At 43.2% G+C, this 20110-nt stretch overlaps 1 protein-coding gene across 1 annotated transcript in view; it reads left to right on the forward strand.

Moving 5' to 3' along the window:
* Positions 1-20110, forward strand: part of ROR1 (receptor tyrosine kinase like orphan receptor 1) — a 439308-nt gene that overhangs the window by 405461 nt on the left and 13737 nt on the right. The window contains exons 7-8 of the mRNA XM_030206495.1: positions 3529-3774; positions 6274-6485. Coding sequence (XP_030062355.1) covers positions 3529-3774; positions 6274-6485 — 458 coding nt within the window. The remainder of the gene's footprint in view (positions 1-3528; positions 3775-6273; positions 6486-20110) is intronic.

Raw genomic sequence — 20110 nt, forward strand, 5'->3', positions numbered from 1 at the left:
TTACCGTCGGGGGGCACGGTAGCCTGGCGGTAGTCTCGTTTAGGTGCACACTGCGCTCCTTTGTATAAGGGCCCTATTGTGTCCAATCCTTTTTCCTTGATGCAGCAATGTTGGGAACTGTGAAATGCTGACCATGTCTGAGTGGGACTGTTAACTGACAGATAAGTCTATTCAAAGCTATTTTTTGGAGATGATTCGAAAACGTTTTGAAGAATTTTAAACTTTTGTGGAGTGAATATATATTAAAAGTTAATAAAGAAAAGAAAAAAGAAGGAAAATTGAAAATAAAAATTATAAAATAAACAGAGGGGTTTTTTTTTGTTACATTTGTACCCTGTGCTTTCCCACTCATGGCAGGCTCAATGTGGCTTACATGGGGCAATGGAGGGTTAAGTGACTTGCCCAGAGTCACAAGGAGCTGCCTGTGCTGGGAATTGAACTCAGTTCCTCAGGACCAAAGTCCACCACCCTAACCACTAGGCCACTCCTCCACAAGGATTGTTTGAAGATTTGAGGCTTTTTCCTACCCCTGTTAATGGTTGACTTGAAGTTGAATTAAATAAGAAGTACAATGTTATAATGTTTCAGCCAGAATGAATATTTTTACAGTGGATTTTGTGTAGTTTTGATTATTTTATTCTACTGATCTGGTTTATCTTCAAGTGCTTTATACTGAAAACTCAACCTGTTTGCACTGTCAATGACCATCAGTGAATACCTCTGACATATATTGTACTAGCATTGGTAAAACAACAACAACAAAAATCAATAAAAATTATCAAATGCCAAAAGGTTAATGGGGCAAATTTCAAATCTGCCTGAACTGGTGCTGAGTCCATGGGTATTTTTACTCAAGGGCTTTGATTTGATTTGCTTACTTTATTTATTTTTTGTCTATTAGATTGTAAGCTCTTTGAGCAGGGACTGTCTTTCTTCTATGTTTGTGCAGCGCTGCGTATGCCTTGTAGCGCTATAGAAATGCTAAATAGTAGTAGTAGTAGTGGCTTTGTATCACTTTTCAATGGAAAAGTGTGAGCGTTTCTTTCTATGTCAAAATCGCCTTAAAACAAAGTACCCACAGAGATTGTACCTATTTCTTCCAAAGAAAATAATGTACTTAGAGCTCCTTTTACAAAGCTGCGCTAGCAATTCTGGAAAGCCCGTTCAGTTTCTATGGGCTTCGTCGCATTTGCTGTGCGGGAATCGCAAGCGCAGCTTTGTAAAAGGAGCGGTTCGTTTTTGAAAATGCAAAAATATGCACGTTGTTGCCTCCCTGGCTTAACCCATCCCTCCAGAAACATTTCAGCTATGTGCATCATAGAAAAACACATGGAATTTTGCCTGTAGGAAAGGTGCACAATTTTCAAAATTGCTACTTTGTCCACAGAAATGGCTTTCAAAATTACTCTTCCAAATTCATTAGCACATAACAACCAAATAAACCATACATAACACTGTGACATCAGCAAACATCAGCCCCTGCAGACATCTTCAGTTCATGTGTACTCTTGCATGAAGAAACAAATATTTACATTTCTAAAGTAGCTTAATGAAACTGGAACAGAAGGTTTACATCATGCACATTCGCTATAAGTACTTAAGAACAACGTGCTTCTGTCCCCTTCCCACAAATCATCCCAGTTTCCTTTTATACATCTTACACAAAAATACTTAAGGGGTAAGCTGTTTCCTTTGCTGATTCATAAGCCTTAAATCCTCCCAGGAATGGGAATGCAAAACAGGGTCCTCAGAAAACTGGCAGATTGTACTCCATCTAAGCGTACTTTTGCCCACGCCACAGTTGAGCAGAGAGGTAGTTTGTACCCAGGAAATCTGTTCTGGGGCACTAGCTCAGTGAGACTGTGGTGTGTTATCATGTAAGAGATCTCTGGGTTCAGGTCTTGAGCCCAGTTTCTTTTCCTCAGCCTAGTCAGGGCTGTGAATGATGTAGAGCAGGGTTGTCCAACCTTGGTCCTCAAGGGCCACAATCCAGTCGGGTTTTCAGGATTTCCCCAATGAATATGCATCTCACAAAAGTAACTACAACCACTGTTATCTTATTTAACTTTATTAGAGAAAATTATAATTGAAAAATTCTTTAAAACTTTAACCTAATTAACTTCCCCTTGCTGTTTACATCAAAACACATTCATACTCATTCGACTCATTCAACCCAATCATTCACTCATCCACCATTACAATAACCTCACACTCATTCTTCTGAAAGACTAAAGACATGCCCATACCAACAGCATACTGTTTCCACAATATTTTTCTTACAACTCCCTCACTTTTATACTGTTCACTAGTAAAAAAGGCCCGTTTCTGACCCAAATGAAACGGGCGCTAGCAAGGTTTTCCTCATTGAGCAGTTGCCTGTGAGGTGCGATGCCCCCCCTCCCGGCACCATCCTACCCACGGCGATGCATCCGGCCACAGCCATCCAACCCACCGTGCCCATCGCACCCACCTTCGCATTGGTTTGGCGGCAGGGGACCCGGAACCCCGCCACCACAAGTCCTGTGTGCTGAGTACGGCGTCATCGTCGGCGTTGGTAGCTGTGCAGGGCGGAGTTCTGTGCGTCTGACGTCATGCACGTGCAGGACGTCAGACGCACAGAAGCCCTGCCTCCACAGGCTAGGAACGCCGAAGATGACGCCGTAGTGAGCAGACAGGGCTTGTGCTGGCGGGGTTTCGGGTCCCCCGCCGGCAAAGCAACGCAAAGGTGGGTGTCTCAGGAGGGGGTTGTTGCGGGGGGTGCTGGAGGTCCTTGTGTTGAGCTGCAGCTTTAGGGGGGGGGGGGTCAACCGTTTGTTTAGGTGATTTTTTTTTCCTGCCTTCGACGTCATGACGTTTGACGCGAGGGCGGGGCACGGGTCTGTGGGGTGGCTTCACCACCATGAATCCACGAACCGTTCTGGGAGACTGACTGACTTCAGTGACGTCAGTGTCCTCAGAACGTTGAGGTTGCTTTTTATTATAGTAGATATGTTAACAATTTTAACACTGCTGTGATATGTATCAAAGGGAAGACAATGAATATGTACGAGATCTACTTGCATGCACTGCCTCCATTGTATTCAAATAGATCTCATGCATATTCATTGGGGAAATCCAGAAAACCTGACCTGGCGAAGGCCAAGGTTGGACACCCCTGATGTAGATGCTGTGTTCATATGACAATAAGGGGTGGAAGGGGGACACCCAAGCTATTTCACAGCAGCTAAACCTACTATGTTGCAAAACTATCAGCTTTGAGAACGAGCCATGGCTTGGAAGTAGTTTGTCACTGCAATTTCTAGGCCAGACAGGAGGTGAAAGAGGATTAAAAATGGAGGGAAGTCCCCAAGTAGCTGCAAATGAAGGCTTATAACCACCAGTTTCAACTAAGCTAGAAACCCAAAAGACCAAGAAAGAAAACTGTTGAGTCAAGAAAAAGAGGAAGTTTGATCTGGATCTGAAGGCCCAATATCTGTAACATTTTATCAGATTTACCTTGTTCCCTTTTGTTGTATTCTCATTATTCAGATCACAAATGTTACAACAGCTCTGGAATGGATTACCGTGGAACCGTCAGCGTGACGAAGTCCGGGCGCCAATGTCAACCCTGGAATTCACAGTACCCCCATATTCATTCTTTCACCGCGGTCAAGTACCCAGAGCTGAATGGGGGCCATTCCTACTGCAGAAACCCAGGAAACCAGAAGGAGGCCCCATGGTGCTTTACCCTTGACGAAAATGTGAAGTCGGATCTCTGTGATATTCCAGCATGCGGTAAATTTTGAAAAGTTGCCTTTAAACCCAAGTGGAAGCAGTTATTTTCCTGTGAAGTATCCTCTTTGCTACTTTGCACAGGACTCCTTTATAGGGTTTGAAAAGCAGTTATTTTAAGGGCACCTACAGTGTTTGTAAACCAGAAAAGCTATCCCGCAAGGCAAAGATTTTACCAGATCTGTATTGCAGAAGTAACTTCAGCCATAAAATGTTATAATGAAAGTTTGCAAGAAAAATTTTCTTTCATAACTTATTAATACACAAAGTTGGTGCCCAACGCTATGTACATTTTAGGGCTTTAAAATGTGTTGAAAATTAGAGTAAAAAATGTCCAAATGAAGCAGCAGAATGGACTCTGCTATACTGTGAGAATGTGGCCTTTGCTACCGACTACATACTGGTGGCTGATTTTTCAAGGATTCATCCTCATTCTTTACCTGCAGGGCAGTGTCTTTTGCCATGTAAAAGTCTTCACATCTTTATACATTCTTCACATTCTTTTTTTTTATTATTATTATTTTCAGCAACCACAGCAGCCAAATATACATTAGAGTTCAAACCAACTGATTCTTTGAAATCGCTAAGGGCTCTTTTTAATAAGCGGCGGTAAGCCCCATGCGGGCTTACCACTCTCTGTAATGGAAGTACCACCAGACTACCACAGCAGCCCAGTGGTACTTCCTACCCCTACCGCTTTGTCATTTCCGGCACTACAAAAATGTATTTATTTTTGTAGTTTCGGACTGTACCCAGTGGTAATCAGGCAGTGCCACGCACTGCCCGATTACCGCCGGGTTAGCGCAGGAGCCCTTACCACGACCTCAATGGGTGGCGGTCAGGGCTCGCCCACGAAATGGCCATGCAGCAAATGCTTTACTTGCAACCCGGCCATTTCCTGCACGAAAGCGAGACCTTCCCTTTTACCAGCTGCAGTAAAAGGGGGCCTCGACGTACGTGTAAAACAGGTGTCGACGTAGGCCCCCTTTTGCTGCCGCTTGGTAAAAGGGGCCCTAAATCAGTCAAGTGGAGACTTAAGGCTCCTTTTACTAAGGTGCACTAATGGATAAAGGGCCAGATTCTATATATGGCGCCTGACAAATCCGCACTGAAAACATTTCCATCTAAGCGTATTCTGTAAGCGATGCCTGGATTTAGGAGCGACATATAGAATACGCCTAGTTGATATCACAGCGCCTAGAACTACGTGTGTCCATTTACACCAAGGGCCTTTAAAAACAAAAGGGAACACAGTTCTTTCATTAAAAAATCCTTTAATAGTGAACTTTGTTTTTAAAGGCCCTTTGTGCTGTTTTTTTGTTTGGTCTTTTTCTGTACTTGGTTCCCTCTCTTTGTCACATTTACACCAAGGGAAATGTGTAAATGCCGCCGCGTAGATTTAGGCGCACTGAGGCATATTTTATAACAGTGCGTGTAACTTTCAGAGAGCCCATGAAACGCCCATTTCCCCACCCATAACCACGCCTCTTTTGACTGTGTGCAAGTTGTATGCGTAAATTCTAATTATTGCCAATTAGTGCTCATTGTTCATTAAGACCTGTTATCAACGCTGATTAGCTTGTTAAGCCAATTAAGTTATGTCCGTTGTTGTAGAATACGCGTGGATTTCTGCACGGAGCATTAGCGTGCTGTATAGAATCCAGGGGATAGCTCACATTAACAGCACAAGCTAAATGTTAAGAAGTCCATAAGAATAAAATGGGCTTCTTAGCATTTAGCATGCGCTGATCATTAAAGGAGCCCCCCCCCCCCCCCCCCCCCCCATTTTACACTCTTCCCTAAGTCCCTCTAACGGGTCAAAAGTTAGGTCAATTTTTAGCCTAATGCTTAGGCATTCAAGTTTTGCTGAAATTTCACCTAATTGTAGGCACCTAAAATGAGATACGCAGGTCTGTGCTCAGCTTTCTTTGAGTATCAGCTTCCATGCAAATATTAGGGGTGTTTGAACTTTGATTTCTGTATGGACTGCATCAGATCTAGAAGTTCCATTTGCCAAATTATTCATGTTTTCTTTTGAAATAACCCCATTCAAAGTGACTGTGTGGGGCTTCTTTTTTTTTTTTAGTTTACAAGGATATGTCAGAGGTTAATCCACAAGCCTAAGCATTTTGGAAGACTATTTTTCTTCCTGTCAGGAAAGGACAAGGGAGCATGGGTTGCTTAATGGCCTCTGTCAGACCAGGAAGTGGGGCAAGGCCTACAGAGACGTATGGCCTTATTGGGGAGACATATGGTGTAGGTTGACATTGTAGTAATGAAGAATTTTCCAGCAACCACAAGTGATGTTTGGATTCAACTACTGTGGCCTGTGATTATCTAGCATCAAGCTATGTGTTCATGTTGGACTTTGCACTCACTGTTCTCATGGACTCCAGGAAATCCAGATAGAATTTATCATTCTCTGCGTGACTGTGAACTTTGTGGCACTTGACTTATTCACCCTAAATCTAAAGTATTTTGTAATTTCCCTGTCTCAATCAGATTCCAAGGACTCAAAGGAGAAGAATAAAATGGAAATATTGTACATCTTGGTACCGAGTGTTACAATTCCCCTGGCCATAGCATTGCTTTTCTGTTTCATCTGCATCTGCCGCAACAACCAGAAGGCCTCGTCACCTCCAATTCAGAGGCAGCCAAAGCATGTGAGAGGGCAAAACGTGGAAATGTCAATGCTAAATGCGTACAAACCTAAGGTGAGGTTCACATCTCTGATGCAAAGCAGTTGTTTCAAAGAACATTATGAAAATTACAATGTTTATATTTTAGAATAGAAATAACTGAAATGTTGCTTTCCAGCTCATGTAAGTAATGGTCAAGGTCAGAGATTTTAATGGCTCAGCTGTCAATAATACTACCTTTTAGAGTAGATAGTTGCATGGGGACAGAAATTTCACCCATCCTGTCCGTCCCCGCTGAGATCTAACCCATATCCACCCATCTAAGGCCCATTCCATCCCACCCCACCCATCCTTACAATTAATCTCCTCTATCCCCACTCATACTTGCAAGAATTGACATTATTACTTTCTTGCTCGCAGCCCTCCATGTCCTCCTGACCCCAATAGCCTCCCACAGTTTGTTTGTTTTTTGTGTGTGTGGTATTCACTATTCAACCATTGAGTGTTCCGAGCCTCAGTCTGGTGTTCCAGCTGTCTCTCTGGGCATTCCAAGGCTCATTCTGGTGCTCCAATAGCTTCTTGCAATGCACTCCAAGCCTCATTTTGGTACAGCCAGAGATTTTATTACATTTCCGCAGGAATCCTGCGGCAACTTCTTCCATCCCCACAAGTTCTGCGGGATTCCAGCAATCCCATTCCTGTGTAGCTCTCTAGAGGTCTTCAGATCCAAAGTTCTTCAGTTTCCTTGAATTATACTGGCGATCTCCCCCGATATATTAGAGCTGAGGGTGACCCCAGGAGTACGTGCAGTTGTTATTTTTGCTGTTTGTAGCTATAAAATTAAAATCTGCTCAAAAATCCTCTTCCAAAACAGTGGCATAGCCAGACCTACTATTTTGGGTGGGCCTTTGCAACCCCTTCCCCCCTTAGGTCAACATTTCCTCTGTCCTTCCCACCCTCACCCCCAAAGACCAGTATCTGCCTCCTCTCTGAATCCCCACATCCCTCCTGGTGTACCTCTGCCACGTCCCGCCAATGAGAAAATAAGAACTGATATCAGCAAGGGCAAAATGCAGCAGAGGGAAACCTGCTGGGGTCAGCACATGCAGTGAGGATGAATCGCTGCGGCCACCGGGACACCTCTGAGGTACACCAGGGAGGGATGGGAAAGTCCAGAGAGGGGGCAGATGCCAGGCCACTGGAGGAGTGAGGCACTGCCGCTGGGTGGGCCTGAGTCAAGAATGGTGAGCCTGTGCCCATAGCCAGGAATGTTTAACAGAAGGTGTGTCCCCCACCCCATCTGCTACCCCCCCTCCACTCCCCCGTACCTTAAAATCATCTCCAGTCTTCGCCTGGCAGCACCAGCGGAACTCATAGGCTGCCTGCAGCCTACACTGAGGCTTTCTCTCTGAACTGTCCCGCCATTCAGAAAACAGGAAGTTGTGTCAGAAGGGGCGGGACGGTTCAGAGAGAAGGCCCTGATGCAGGCCACAGGCAGCCTATGTGTACTGCTGTCCAGAAGATTGGAAATGATTTTAACACACTGGGGGGAGGGAGGGAATTGTGAGAGCTTTGCAGGGCTGGGAAGGAAAGGGAAAGATGCCAGACTGTGTGCAGGGGGCAGGAGGGAGAAGGGAGGGAAGTGCAGAGCACTGTTAATAGCAATCGACTGACACTCTGACAGGGAGTGCATACGCAACACACGCACCTTGAATGGCTACATCACTGCCACCCAGGCCCACCCATAGCTGCACTACTATCCCAAAGCACACAGAACAGGTATATCTGCCTCCTCTCTGAATCCCCACATCCCTCCTGGTGTACCTGGTTTCGATACCTCTAGTTACCAAGTTGATGGAGAGTATGGTCAATGTCCAGCTCAACGAATTCCTGGCTGATTTTGATATCCTACACCACTCGCAGTCAGGTTTCCGAGTTCAATATAACATAGAGACTGTCCTGGTCACCCTCTTATCTAACTTTAAACGAGAGCTATCTATCGGACGGAAGGTTCTTCTGCTGCAATTTGACATGTCTAGTGCTTTCGACATGGTGGACCATGAACTCCTGCTTCATCTGCTGGACTCTTTTGGCATAGGAGGGCCTGTCTTGCATTGGTTCAAGGACTTCTTGACTACCAGGTCATACCAGGTCATAGTGAACTCCACCACTTCTGATCCGTGGAAGGCCTCCTGTGGGGTCCCACATGGGCTCTCCCCTTTCACCTACCTTATTTAATATTATGATGATGCCTTTAGCCTCAGCTCTCACAAAATTGGACCTCAATCCTTTCATCTATGCAGATGATATTACAGTCTACATCCCCTTTCACACCACCATATCAGAAATTGCCAACCTCATTGATGCCTGCTTCTCGAGCATTGGGCTCAGGTGTTCCGCTTTAAACTAAACAGGGACAAAACACAGTGTCTTATCCTTTCGTCCACTCACGTCCAAGTATCTGACACAATGCTTCCAGTAATGGGCTCTGTCCCTTCCGATTGCCAACAGCCTGCGGCTTTTAGGAGTGCACCTGCACTCACACCTCCAGTTGGCCAATCATGTGCACTTGGTCTCCAAAAAAATGTTTCACGCAATGTGGAGGCTTCGGCGCATAAGATATCTCCTTACTAGAGATTTGTTCCGTACACTTGTCCACTGGCTCGTCCTCTCCCATCTGGATTACTGCAGCAGAATTTACACGGGCTGCCAGGCCTCATTGTTGAAAAAGTTCCAAACAGTTCAGAACACTGCCGCGAGACTCATCCTTAGAGAACAACGCTTTGCCCACGCCGAACCCTTGCGCTTTAAACTCCATTGGCTTCCTGTACAGGAGCGCATTGACTTTAAGCTTTGCTCCCTAACCCACAAAATCATCTATGGGGCTGCCCCGGATTACATGCTCCCCTTGATCGACCTTCCGCCTAGAAATGCCAACCCTGCTGCTCGGTCCTGTCTCCACCGCCACTTCCCAAATTGTAAGGGTGTCAAGTACAAGAAGATCTTCACCTCGTCCTTCCGCTACTGGAGTCCCAAACACTGGAATGCTCTACCGCACCACCTTAAAACTCAAGCGGACCATGCCCTCTTCAAGAAGTTGTTAAAGACCTACTTCTTTGCTAAGACTTATTCCCCATTTTACGCCGCTGATTGATGCACCCTCCCTGACCCTTACCCTGCCTAGTTCACACTGTTAGAAACTACTCCCCCTATTTGCTTCTTGTATACTTTCCTAAGTTTTCAACTTTGTATTTTTTACTTAACTTTCTGTAAGCCACATTGTGCCTGCATGAGTGGGGAAAATGTGGGATATAAGTGAACCATAAATAAATAAATATATAGTGTCTCTGACAGCTGGCTGTATAATCTTTGAATAGTCTGGGCAAGCATACAAAACCCACACAGGAAAAATAACTGAAGGAGTCTGATAAGTATTACAATAAAAGTATCTATTTATTGGGCCTTCCCAGGCACACAAAAATATACAAAAGTAGACCAAAGAAAACAACAAGACATACAGTCCATAAAAACAAAATAAGATGATGGCAAAAGTATCAAATGTGCTCACAATATTTACAGTTCTTGATCTCTTCTGTGGTACACTTTCTCCTCTACTCTTCTGCATCTCCTGTACTCCTTTCACTAACGGATAGGTTTTGTACCCTTTCTGCTCCTTGATTAGTGCCATTTCACTTTAGGGACCTCTGGCAATCCAGTCTCATTATTGAACAATATAGAATACCCTCTTCTCTCAATCTGTGTCTCGTTACACATGGTCATGCCTCAAACTCTGCAGCCTCCCAGTGTTTATGGAAAGTCCCTTCTCTCCTCATTAAGGACTTAGTTCTCCTCATTCCTTATCACGTATTCCACATCTATGTTTTTTTCTGTGTTTCTATGGACAAGTACATAGGATCTCTAAGGGATTGGCAGAGTAGATGGGATAGATGGGCAGACTGGATGGGCCATATGGTCTTTATCTGCTTACATTTTTCTATGTTTCTATCTACAGCCTCTCTGGAGTAGGCAAGTCCCACCTTTTATCACACAGGCTTCCAACATTTACTCACATTGCTTGTATATTGCTGCCTCGGTAAAATTTTGTAACTTTCTTGGCTTCAAAATGCTCCTGAGTTTAATAAGTCCCAAAATCATTCAACTAAGCACAAGTAGTGGTATGTTAGTTTTACTTAAGAAATAAACACACTAATATTAATATTTACTTTAAGAAATAAACATGCTAATATATTTTAAATAAAAATAAAAAGGTCAATATTTAAATACCATGGTCAGCTTTTTAAAAAAATGCAGGCTGCAGCATTTAAATATCATCCAGATATTCAGCCCAACTATCTAGACAGAGACCAGCACTGAATATCCAAATGCACTGATCAGAACCAACATTATCTGAGTAGCGGTGATATTCAGTGCTCCTATCGGAATGCTTTTTCCTTGCTTCTGATTGATTTAAGTAGACAATTGTTGCTTAACTTTGTAAGTCTATATGCTTTGAAAATGAGCACCTTTATATATTAGTGAATTTTAATTTAAACCTTAGATCCTTTGTCATAAGCCTTGTAGGTCAACGTTGTGCTTTCTTGAATGTATTATGACTACATAAACAAATTCACCATACTACATGAGTCACAATCAGGATTTCGACCCCAACACAGCACCAAAACAGTACTACTTACTCTCCTAACTAAATTCAAGCAGGAGATAGCAATAGGCAAAAGCATTCTCCTCCTCCAATTTGACATGTCTAGTGCGTTCGACATGGTTAACCACAACATACTGCTAAGACTCCTAGATTACTTCGGAATCGGTGGTAACACTCTCAATTGGATCAAGGGTTTTCTAACCACCAGATGATATCAAGTGAAATCCAGCATAAATATATCGTCACCCTGGAAACCTGATTGCGGAGTACCGCAAAGATCACCAATATCACCGATCCTCTTCAACCTCATGATGGCCCCACTAGCCAAGGCCTTATCCACCCAAGGCCTTAACCCATTTATCTATGCCGATAATGTTACACTATACATCCCCTACAAGCATGATCTGGCAGAAATCACCAATGAAATCAAGATCAGCTTAAACATCATGAACTCATGGGCAAATGCATTCCAACTAAAACTCAACACAGAAAAAACACACTGCCTCATCATCTCATCCCAATACAATACATACAAACATTAACATCCCAGGTTACACCCTCCCTATCTCAGACAGCCTGAAAATTCTCAGGGTAACAATTGGCCGAAACTTCTCACTAGAGACCCAAGCGAAATCCACCATAAAGAAAATGTTTTTCTCAATGTGGAAACTGAAACACATGAAACAATTCTTCCCAAGGGAAATATTTCGCAACCTGATACAGTCAACGTTACTAAGCAATGCAGACTACTGCAATGGAATTTATGCGGGATGCAAAGAACAAATCATAAAGAAACTTCAAACCGCCCAAAACACAGCAGCTAGGCTCATATTTGGAAAAACGCGCTTTGACAACACCAAACCACTATGAGATAAACTACACTGGCTTCCAATTAAAGAACGTATCGCTTTCAAAATCTGCACGACAGTTCATAAAATTATTTACGGCGAGGCACCGGGATACATGACAGACCTCATCGACCTGCCAACCAGAAACACTAGGAAATCTAAACTTCTGGAAAGCACTAAAAACAGACCTGTTCAGAAAAGCATATCCCACCGACCCAACATAAAAAAAACCTGGATACCTGCGACATAATGAAACCAAAGACCATAATGGACATATCCTAACTCTTCCTCTCTAATGTTCCCCCAATTGTATTAACCACACATGTACCTCTCTGTACCACAATATGACCTTGTAATTGTATTAGTTCAGACCGGAATCTGCTAACTCCGTTTACGGTACTTTGTAAGCCACATTGAGCCTGCAAATAGGTGGGAAAATGTGGGATACAAATGTACCAAATAAATAAATTATTCGCCAGATTCTATATTGGTCACCCAAAGTTGGGTGGACAATTGTGAGGGTGGATCACAGATCCACCCATAAACTAATTGGCTAAATAGGTGAAAACAATTATTGGTGTTAATGAGCGCTAATTGGAAGTCTTTAATAGGTATGCATTCATCTGCCCCACACCCCTAGTCTATAACCTGCATGCCTAACTTCTCTAGTGTGCAACTCCAAAGGGGGCATAGCCAAGGGAGGGGCATGGATGGATCAGGAGGTGTTCCCAGGATTTAGAATACTTGAATTTCTGTGCCTGACAGTAGTTGAGACACAAGCATTTACAAGTAAGTGCTTATGCCCAGAGTTAGGTGTGAAATTGCACAGTAAGCTAGTTCTATAAAGACAGTTCCACACATAAATGCCTTTACAGAATTCGCACTTAGTGTACATCATCCCTGCACTTAACTTTGGACAACCTTTACTGGATTTCCCCCTTTGTGTCTTACATTTTAAGCAGGTTGTTAGAGGCACAACAGACACAGTTGGGCATGTCCTCGACTTGGTATTTTTGCCTTAAATCTCTAGTGTGAGATTTAATTTCAAGAATTAGGATTAATTTACTCCCAATGGTCTGATATCCATGTTATCAAACAGGAAGTTGAGCATTTTTTGTCAAATGGGTTCAACCACCGTATGGTAATTCTTTGTTTTCTAAACTATGGATAATATACCAAGCTTGTCAGTAACATAAGCAGTTTCCCTTTAGAATACATCTCTCTGTGATGCTCTTGAAAACCTTGCAACAATGAAAAAAATAATGTGCTGTGCACAATCTCAGACCCACCCATGGCACACTACTGGATTACAACAGCAAGCAAGGGAGCAGCAAACTCCCACAGTACTCAAAACAAACCAAAAAGAGTGGAAGAGTAACGTTCCAAGTCCAAAGCTTCTTAAAATTCTTTGTTCTTCAATAAATGTTCCAATATGCATACAGTCTTGGCTCATCGAAAGCATATGGAATCTTGACCCTACCCAGGCTTTGTTTTGGCATAAAAAGCATTCATCCTTCTGTAGACGCTACAAGATTTTTTTTTTTCGGACGTTTGGTATCTTGTGTACCACAGACTCGTTTTATTGGTGCTAGCAGCACCGATCTCCGTTTGCATTACTGTTCCACACTACTGGATTAAAAATATTGAGACACAAGCTGAGGAAAATTGAAGGCAATGGAGGAAATCATATGATACAGATTTTTTTTTTGTACGACTATAGAGAAACAGTGTGCTCTGTTAGAAATTCTTATTTCCAGCAAAAGATTGCAAAAATGATCAATCGCCCTAGAGAACTGTTTCAAACAGTTTTTTGACTAGAGAAAAATGTCCACCTCATATAACTAATGTTTGCTGTCCTTCTGATTTTAAGCAGTGTTTTTTTAATGTTGAAAACATTTTTATTAGTGAAAATCAATATACAACATCCATGAAAAGAAACATACAGGTTGTTATTTTTTTTTTAATAAAGTTACTGCAGTCCTAAGCAAATTTGATAGTTGTTGCACATCCCAAGAATATCAGCGAAAGTCTAGGCCAGTAACTGAGGCTGAAATAACCACATTATTGAACACCTTGAGACCTACCCAGGCCTTCCTAGATTATTGTTTGCCATTAGTTTTGCAGCAGCCATCTTAGGGCTGACAGTGCATTCTTCTCTCCAGTCTGGCCAATTTCCTGAAGATTTAAAATTGGTAGCCTTATGATCCTCCTTTTCTTTTTAATAGTTTATCAGTTTTTATTCAGGATCAAAAAAGCCAAACATCAAACAACTAAACAACTAGGCGTCAATCTGTTACATGACAACGAGCAAACAAAAAGAGAATAGTAAGCAAAACACCTTACAGTATAAAACTGAAAAACTTACGATCCCAATTTATGAAAAAAAAACCCTACCACCCTACCCCATAATCCTTTTCCTTTTAACTACAACTGAGATGGCCCATTGTCTGTTCACTTATGACCCAAGGCCATCTTTGAAATGAATATGTCCAATATTTCCAAATCCCTCACCCCAACCCAGGCAGAGGATCCCAAAACAGCCTTTTGTGGGACAGTAACCAAATTATGATATGCTCTGGAACCTGCACTGTTCTGTGCTTCTGGCCTTGTGTGATATATTTTGCAGCTAACAATTCCAGACAGACAGAAAAGCCTTTTTTGTTCTTTGGGCAGCTTCAGCAGCCCGCACCTTCCATAACATTAAGGCATGTAATCTATTTCTCCAATACCAAAAGGAGGGAGGCTCATCCTGCAACCAGTGATTAAGTATGCACTTCTTCCCCAATGCATAAGCTTTACTAAGAAATAAGCGAGAGTTTTTATCTGGAATCCCATATGCTTCCCACGTATTCAATAAGACTCCCTTCCAAGAAAAGACTACATGCTGACCAAAAATAGTCCCCAAGTGATTTCCAATAAACTTAGATATGACCACATCTCCAAAAGTCGTGAAAGAAAGTATTGTCCCCCCACTGACATTTGGGTCATTGGGCAAGAGGCGCCCAATCCACTTTGGAGACTTGATACTATGATACGTATGCCCTGTGAAGTACTAGGTATTGACTGTCTTGGAGTTCGACACTACTAACATGTTTTGGGATAGCCTTAATCAATTTAGGAAAGCCCACCCCCCTCCAAATCATACCCAAAGTCTTTACTTCAAGCCACTTTAAGAGGATCATACTCCCGTGGAGGGAAAAGAGAATGCAGTCCAGATACAGAGACCTGTCCAAAAATGTCCCCTTGTAAAAAATCTCTGAGCCTCTGACCCAGTCTCATTTTCAAGGCTACCTGATTACCTGATCTAATCTAGTATAGTAATGGTGTGGCTGCATATAAGCAAAGTAATCTTGACAAGTTAAAGAAAGTCTGTGCTGTAATTCTAAGAAAAAATAGAAACCGCCCTCCTCATTGAGAAGATGCTCTAGCAGGGTGATACCCGATTCCGACCATCTCCTAAAGAGACCAGGCTTCATTCCTGGCAGGAAATCAGCATTGCCCTACATGTTAATAAATCACTAACAGTTGGATTCTGATTCCAAAATTTCAAAAGCTCCCACCAGATACTTCTCAAGGACTGCAACAATATACTCCTGCGGCAAATCTGTGGCAAGTTCTTAACCTTAGAAACATGATAGCAGATAAAGGCCAAATGGCCCATCCAGTCTGCCCATCCTCTGTAACCACTAACTCTTCCTTTTCCTAAGGGATCCCACGTACCTGTCCCATGCTTTCTTAAATTCTGACACAAAGAAAATTCAAATGCCAAGGAGCATACAATACTCATTCCCATTGTGTTGGAGTAAATTGCTCAGTGGCAAAAATCCAATCCCGAAGATGCCACAGAAGACAAGCCTGATTATATCGCTTAAAACAGGGTAAACCTAAACCTTCCTGTGACCAAGTATCCTAAAGATATTCTAGAAGCATTTTTTTATTTCTTTCCACCTCAAGAAAACTTCCTACACATTCTATGTAACAACTGCAAATCTTTCCGCAAAAGATGTAGTGGTAAAACTTGTAGAATGTAAATCCAGTGAGGAAAAATAATAATTTTAAAGAGATTAATCCTACCCATTAATGATAAAGGTAAATGACGCCATCTTTCAAATTGTAGTTTAGTGTCCTGTAATAGCCTATCATACGATATATACCTGAAATCTCCATGGACAACACCACCCTAAGATAACAAAAAGAGTTACCCATGGTGGTGTATCCCATAGAGGCACCACATTCATGTAACCTCCTTTTCCAAAAGGAGTAGCTCTCTCTCCCTAACCTTCTTTTGGTGATTAGCCTAGGCTATGATTTCTCCTCGCAACACTGCTTCAGCAGTATCCCAATATAAGATAGGAATATCAACATGAGCAGCATTCACTTCTTTAAATGTCTGCCATTTCTGTGAGAGAAAGTCTAGAAATCTGCCATCCCCATAAAAATGGACTGTAAACTTCCACTGATAAGGTTTTGGGGATGCCCCAGGAAACGCCAATTGAGCAGACACCATAGTATGGTCCGATATTTTAATGGGTCCAATCTCCGCCTCTTGTATTGCCGTAAACAAACAGCGAGATATTAAAAAATGTAATCAATCCTGGACAAGGTGGAGTGCACTTGAGACAAGTGAGTATAATCTTGATCTACTGGACGGAAAGTAACATAGTAGGTGATGGCAGAAAAAGACCTGTACGGTCCAACCAGTCTGCCCAACAAGATAAACTCATATGTGCTGCTTTATATGTATACCTGACCTTGATTTGTATCTGCCATTTTCAGGGCACAGACCGTATAATAACATAGTAGGTGACCGCAGAAAAAGACTGTGCGCCATACATCCACCAGGTCCAGATTCAGTAGAATACCCCGGGACACATGATAGAATCCACCCGTTTTCCCATGTGATCTGTCTAACCGGATCCCCCACCTCATTGAAATCCCCTCCCACCAGAAGAGGTACCCCATCAAAGCTCTGGGGGTGTTGAATAATCTGCCTATAAAAGACTTTACTGTAATTATTTGGTGCATAAACATTACAAAGGAGGAATGGGTGGTGTTCAATAGTTAAATGAACCATCAATAATCTACTAGCATCATCGTGAATAACTTTATGGGTAGTAATCTGGACACTCTTCCTGATTAATATGATAACTCCAGCCTTTTTGTCACGAGCAGGTGATTCAAAATAAGAACCGACCCACCAGCAACAAAGCTTCTGATGTTCCCTAGCATCCAAGTGTGTTTCCTGGAGGCAATAGTTACACTCCGCTGATTCAACGCTTCCAATATTTTTTGTTGCTTAACTGTTGATGAAATACCACCCACATTCCAAGTCACTACTGTAAAGGGCATTAAGTGACAGCACTGAGCAGGTGAAATATAAAGCTGAAAACCACTCTAAAGGAGCGATAGGGATATCCCAGTCAGTATCCCCACCACTCCAACCAAAGAACCAGTGATTGCCAAAACTCTCACCTGGCACACCAGGATCCCCTGCCTTCACCCACCCACCCCAAACATCTACAACCCCACCCTCCCCTGCCCAACCCTCTTCCCAAAACCCCTCCTATCTCCTAAGGGGCACTTTTAGGTGCATGACTTCCTTGTCCCCTCCTACAAACCCTCCTTTACAGAAATGTTTAAAAAAAGATATATAGGCCCCCATCCTGCCCCATCTGACAAATCAAGAAGCCATCAAAAGCAACTAATGCCTCTTTGAAACTTAGAACCAGAAAAAACACTAGGGCGCCCCGAACGCTCAGATAGTTGGGCAAGCTTGCACATTCAGAGATCTGCAAATCTGAAAAATACTGACAACAAAATGGAGTATAATATTCTCCCTCCCCAACATTTAGATGTATTCGGCCTATCTCACTCCAATTGTTCTACCCAGGCTTGTTGTGCCACTACGGTATTGTGAAATTGCAGGGCTCCATTATACGAAACCCGCAATTTAGCTGGGTAAAGCCGACTAAAGCATATTTGCAGTTTGTGTAGGCGGCCACACAGCGGAACAAACTGTTTACATTGAAGTGAGACTTTGGTGGAGTAGTCCTGGAAGCACAAGATCCTATGTCCTTCATAGTCCAGTGTTTTACCACTTCAAAGAGCAGATTGAATCTCCACCTTATGATGATGATAATGGATCAGTCTAAAAATGACTATCCTAGGACGCTCTGTGACTGATCTTTTGGGACCCAAGCAATGCGCATGTTCTATTTGTAGAGGATCTGCGGTACTTTGATGTTGCAATATTCTAGGAAACCAGGCCTCCAGAAATCCACAGAGCTCCGCATCTTGTACCGACTCCAGCAACCCTACCAGGCTCAAATTGTTCCTATGAGAGTGGTTTTCTAGGTCATCTACCTTCTCCTCCAGAGAGGTGGCCTTATCCTGCAAATGTTTGATTTCCAGTGAAGATTCCTGAGTTGAGGTCTCAACCTCACCCACTCTGTTGAACCGCCTGAAGATCTTTGGTTAAAATAGTAAAACGGTGCTCCATGCCATCCAGTTTATCAATAATTTGTTGCAATTGTGTGCGCATGGCCTGTTCCACAACCAAGCAAACTTCTGCAACAATTGAGGCAGTCCATTTGGAACCTACCGGGGTGGGGGTGGGGGGCACTTTTCTCTGCGATTTTCAGGCATCCTCTATGACTCTTCTCTGCATCCCTTCTGGGTCCACAAGATGCCGTGTAGAATTATACAATATGCCTAGGCTGCAAGTGTCACCAGAAGGAGTGCAAAAGCACCGCTGGAAAAAGAGTAGAACTGGAGATAAAATATAATCTCCTGCCAAAGAACTAAAGTCTCAGTCCTCCAAAGAAATTGTCCTGAAGGTAATATGTAATCAGCTTTTGTGTGGGCACTGGGCAAGAAGGATAGAGACCAAATGAAAAATGTTCAGTTCTGCACAAGCCTCAAATCAGTACACTACCATAGATAAAAGAGGCCCAAGGGAGAACAGCCCATAACAGCCCACACCACAGTCACTATGTAAAATGCACGCTCAAGTGCCTGCTAGCAGCCCAGCCCAAGGCGGGGAACCAGGAAGGAGAAAGACCCGATGTATAGGGGCTTGGCCTGTCTCCCCCACAGCAGCAACTCCACTCAGTCCCGAGGATGTTCCCACCTGTCCAGCTACCTCAACCACGCGCTCTGCGCCTTAGCATTGTCACATTCTGCACTGCCCACAGTATCGGGTCCTAACTGCTGTTCTACTGCTTCCCTCCTGTCTTGGCATCTCAGCGCAGTTCACTGCACCTTGCCTCACTCCCCCATGGACCTCCAAAACAAAGTCTGTGCTCCAACCACGAGGGGGAGGGTGGATGCAATCATGCATTGTCACCTTCAGAGGACCATGCTACACATCAAAGCAGGATAACTGCTCAGCTGAGCCAAAAGCAGGAGAGCCCCCAACAAGAGTAGGCTTTGCAGTGATTGCGAAGCAGTTGCTGTTTAGTTAAATGGAGCTCCTGGGTAATCAAAATCTGGGGTCCACAGGAGGGGGCTAGAGGAGCTCAGTATGTGGTGGCCATCTTGGCCAGCAGCTCCATCGGAAGTCCATATGACCCTCTTTAAAAAGGAATGCATTTGATCCTGCTGTTTAGGCTAATTATCAATGGAAACAAAGAAGAAAAAGGGGGCCCACTCCTTCCACAATAACGCAAGCAAAACAAACACAGGGTGGAAGAGAACCAAGTCCAAGTGGCCAGCCCAAACACAGAAGTAAGAGCTCCAAACAGAGTTTATTGCTCTTTGAGCAGGGACTGTCTCTCTTTGTTAAATTGTACAGCGCTGCGTAACCCTAGTAGCGCTCTAGAAATGTTAAGTAGTAGTAATAGTAGCTCTTACTTCTGTGTTTGGGCTGGTCACTTGGACTTGGTTCTCTTCCACCCTGTGTTTGTTAGGCTAATTATATCAACCAGTCATATGATATTCAACTACTCCAATTATTGGGATGAAGGGAAAAGTCTTGGGCAGAAGGCAGGAATTAGACTAGGTCATATCATACCTCCTCCAGTTTCTATGGAGGTTCTCCTCACGGTTCATCCTGGTGTGCAGTTTTGTTTAATTTGTATCTTGTCTCGCTCTGTTGAAGATTAAAAGAGCTTAATGTACATTATAAGAGTACTAGTAAAAAAGGCCCGTTTCTGACACAAATGAAACGGGCGCTAGCAAGGTTTTCCTCGGAG

The sequence above is a fragment of the Microcaecilia unicolor genome, chromosome 6, assembly GCF_901765095.1.
Source record: "Microcaecilia unicolor chromosome 6, aMicUni1.1, whole genome shotgun sequence".
Taxonomy (NCBI): Eukaryota; Metazoa; Chordata; class Amphibia; order Gymnophiona; family Siphonopidae; genus Microcaecilia; species Microcaecilia unicolor.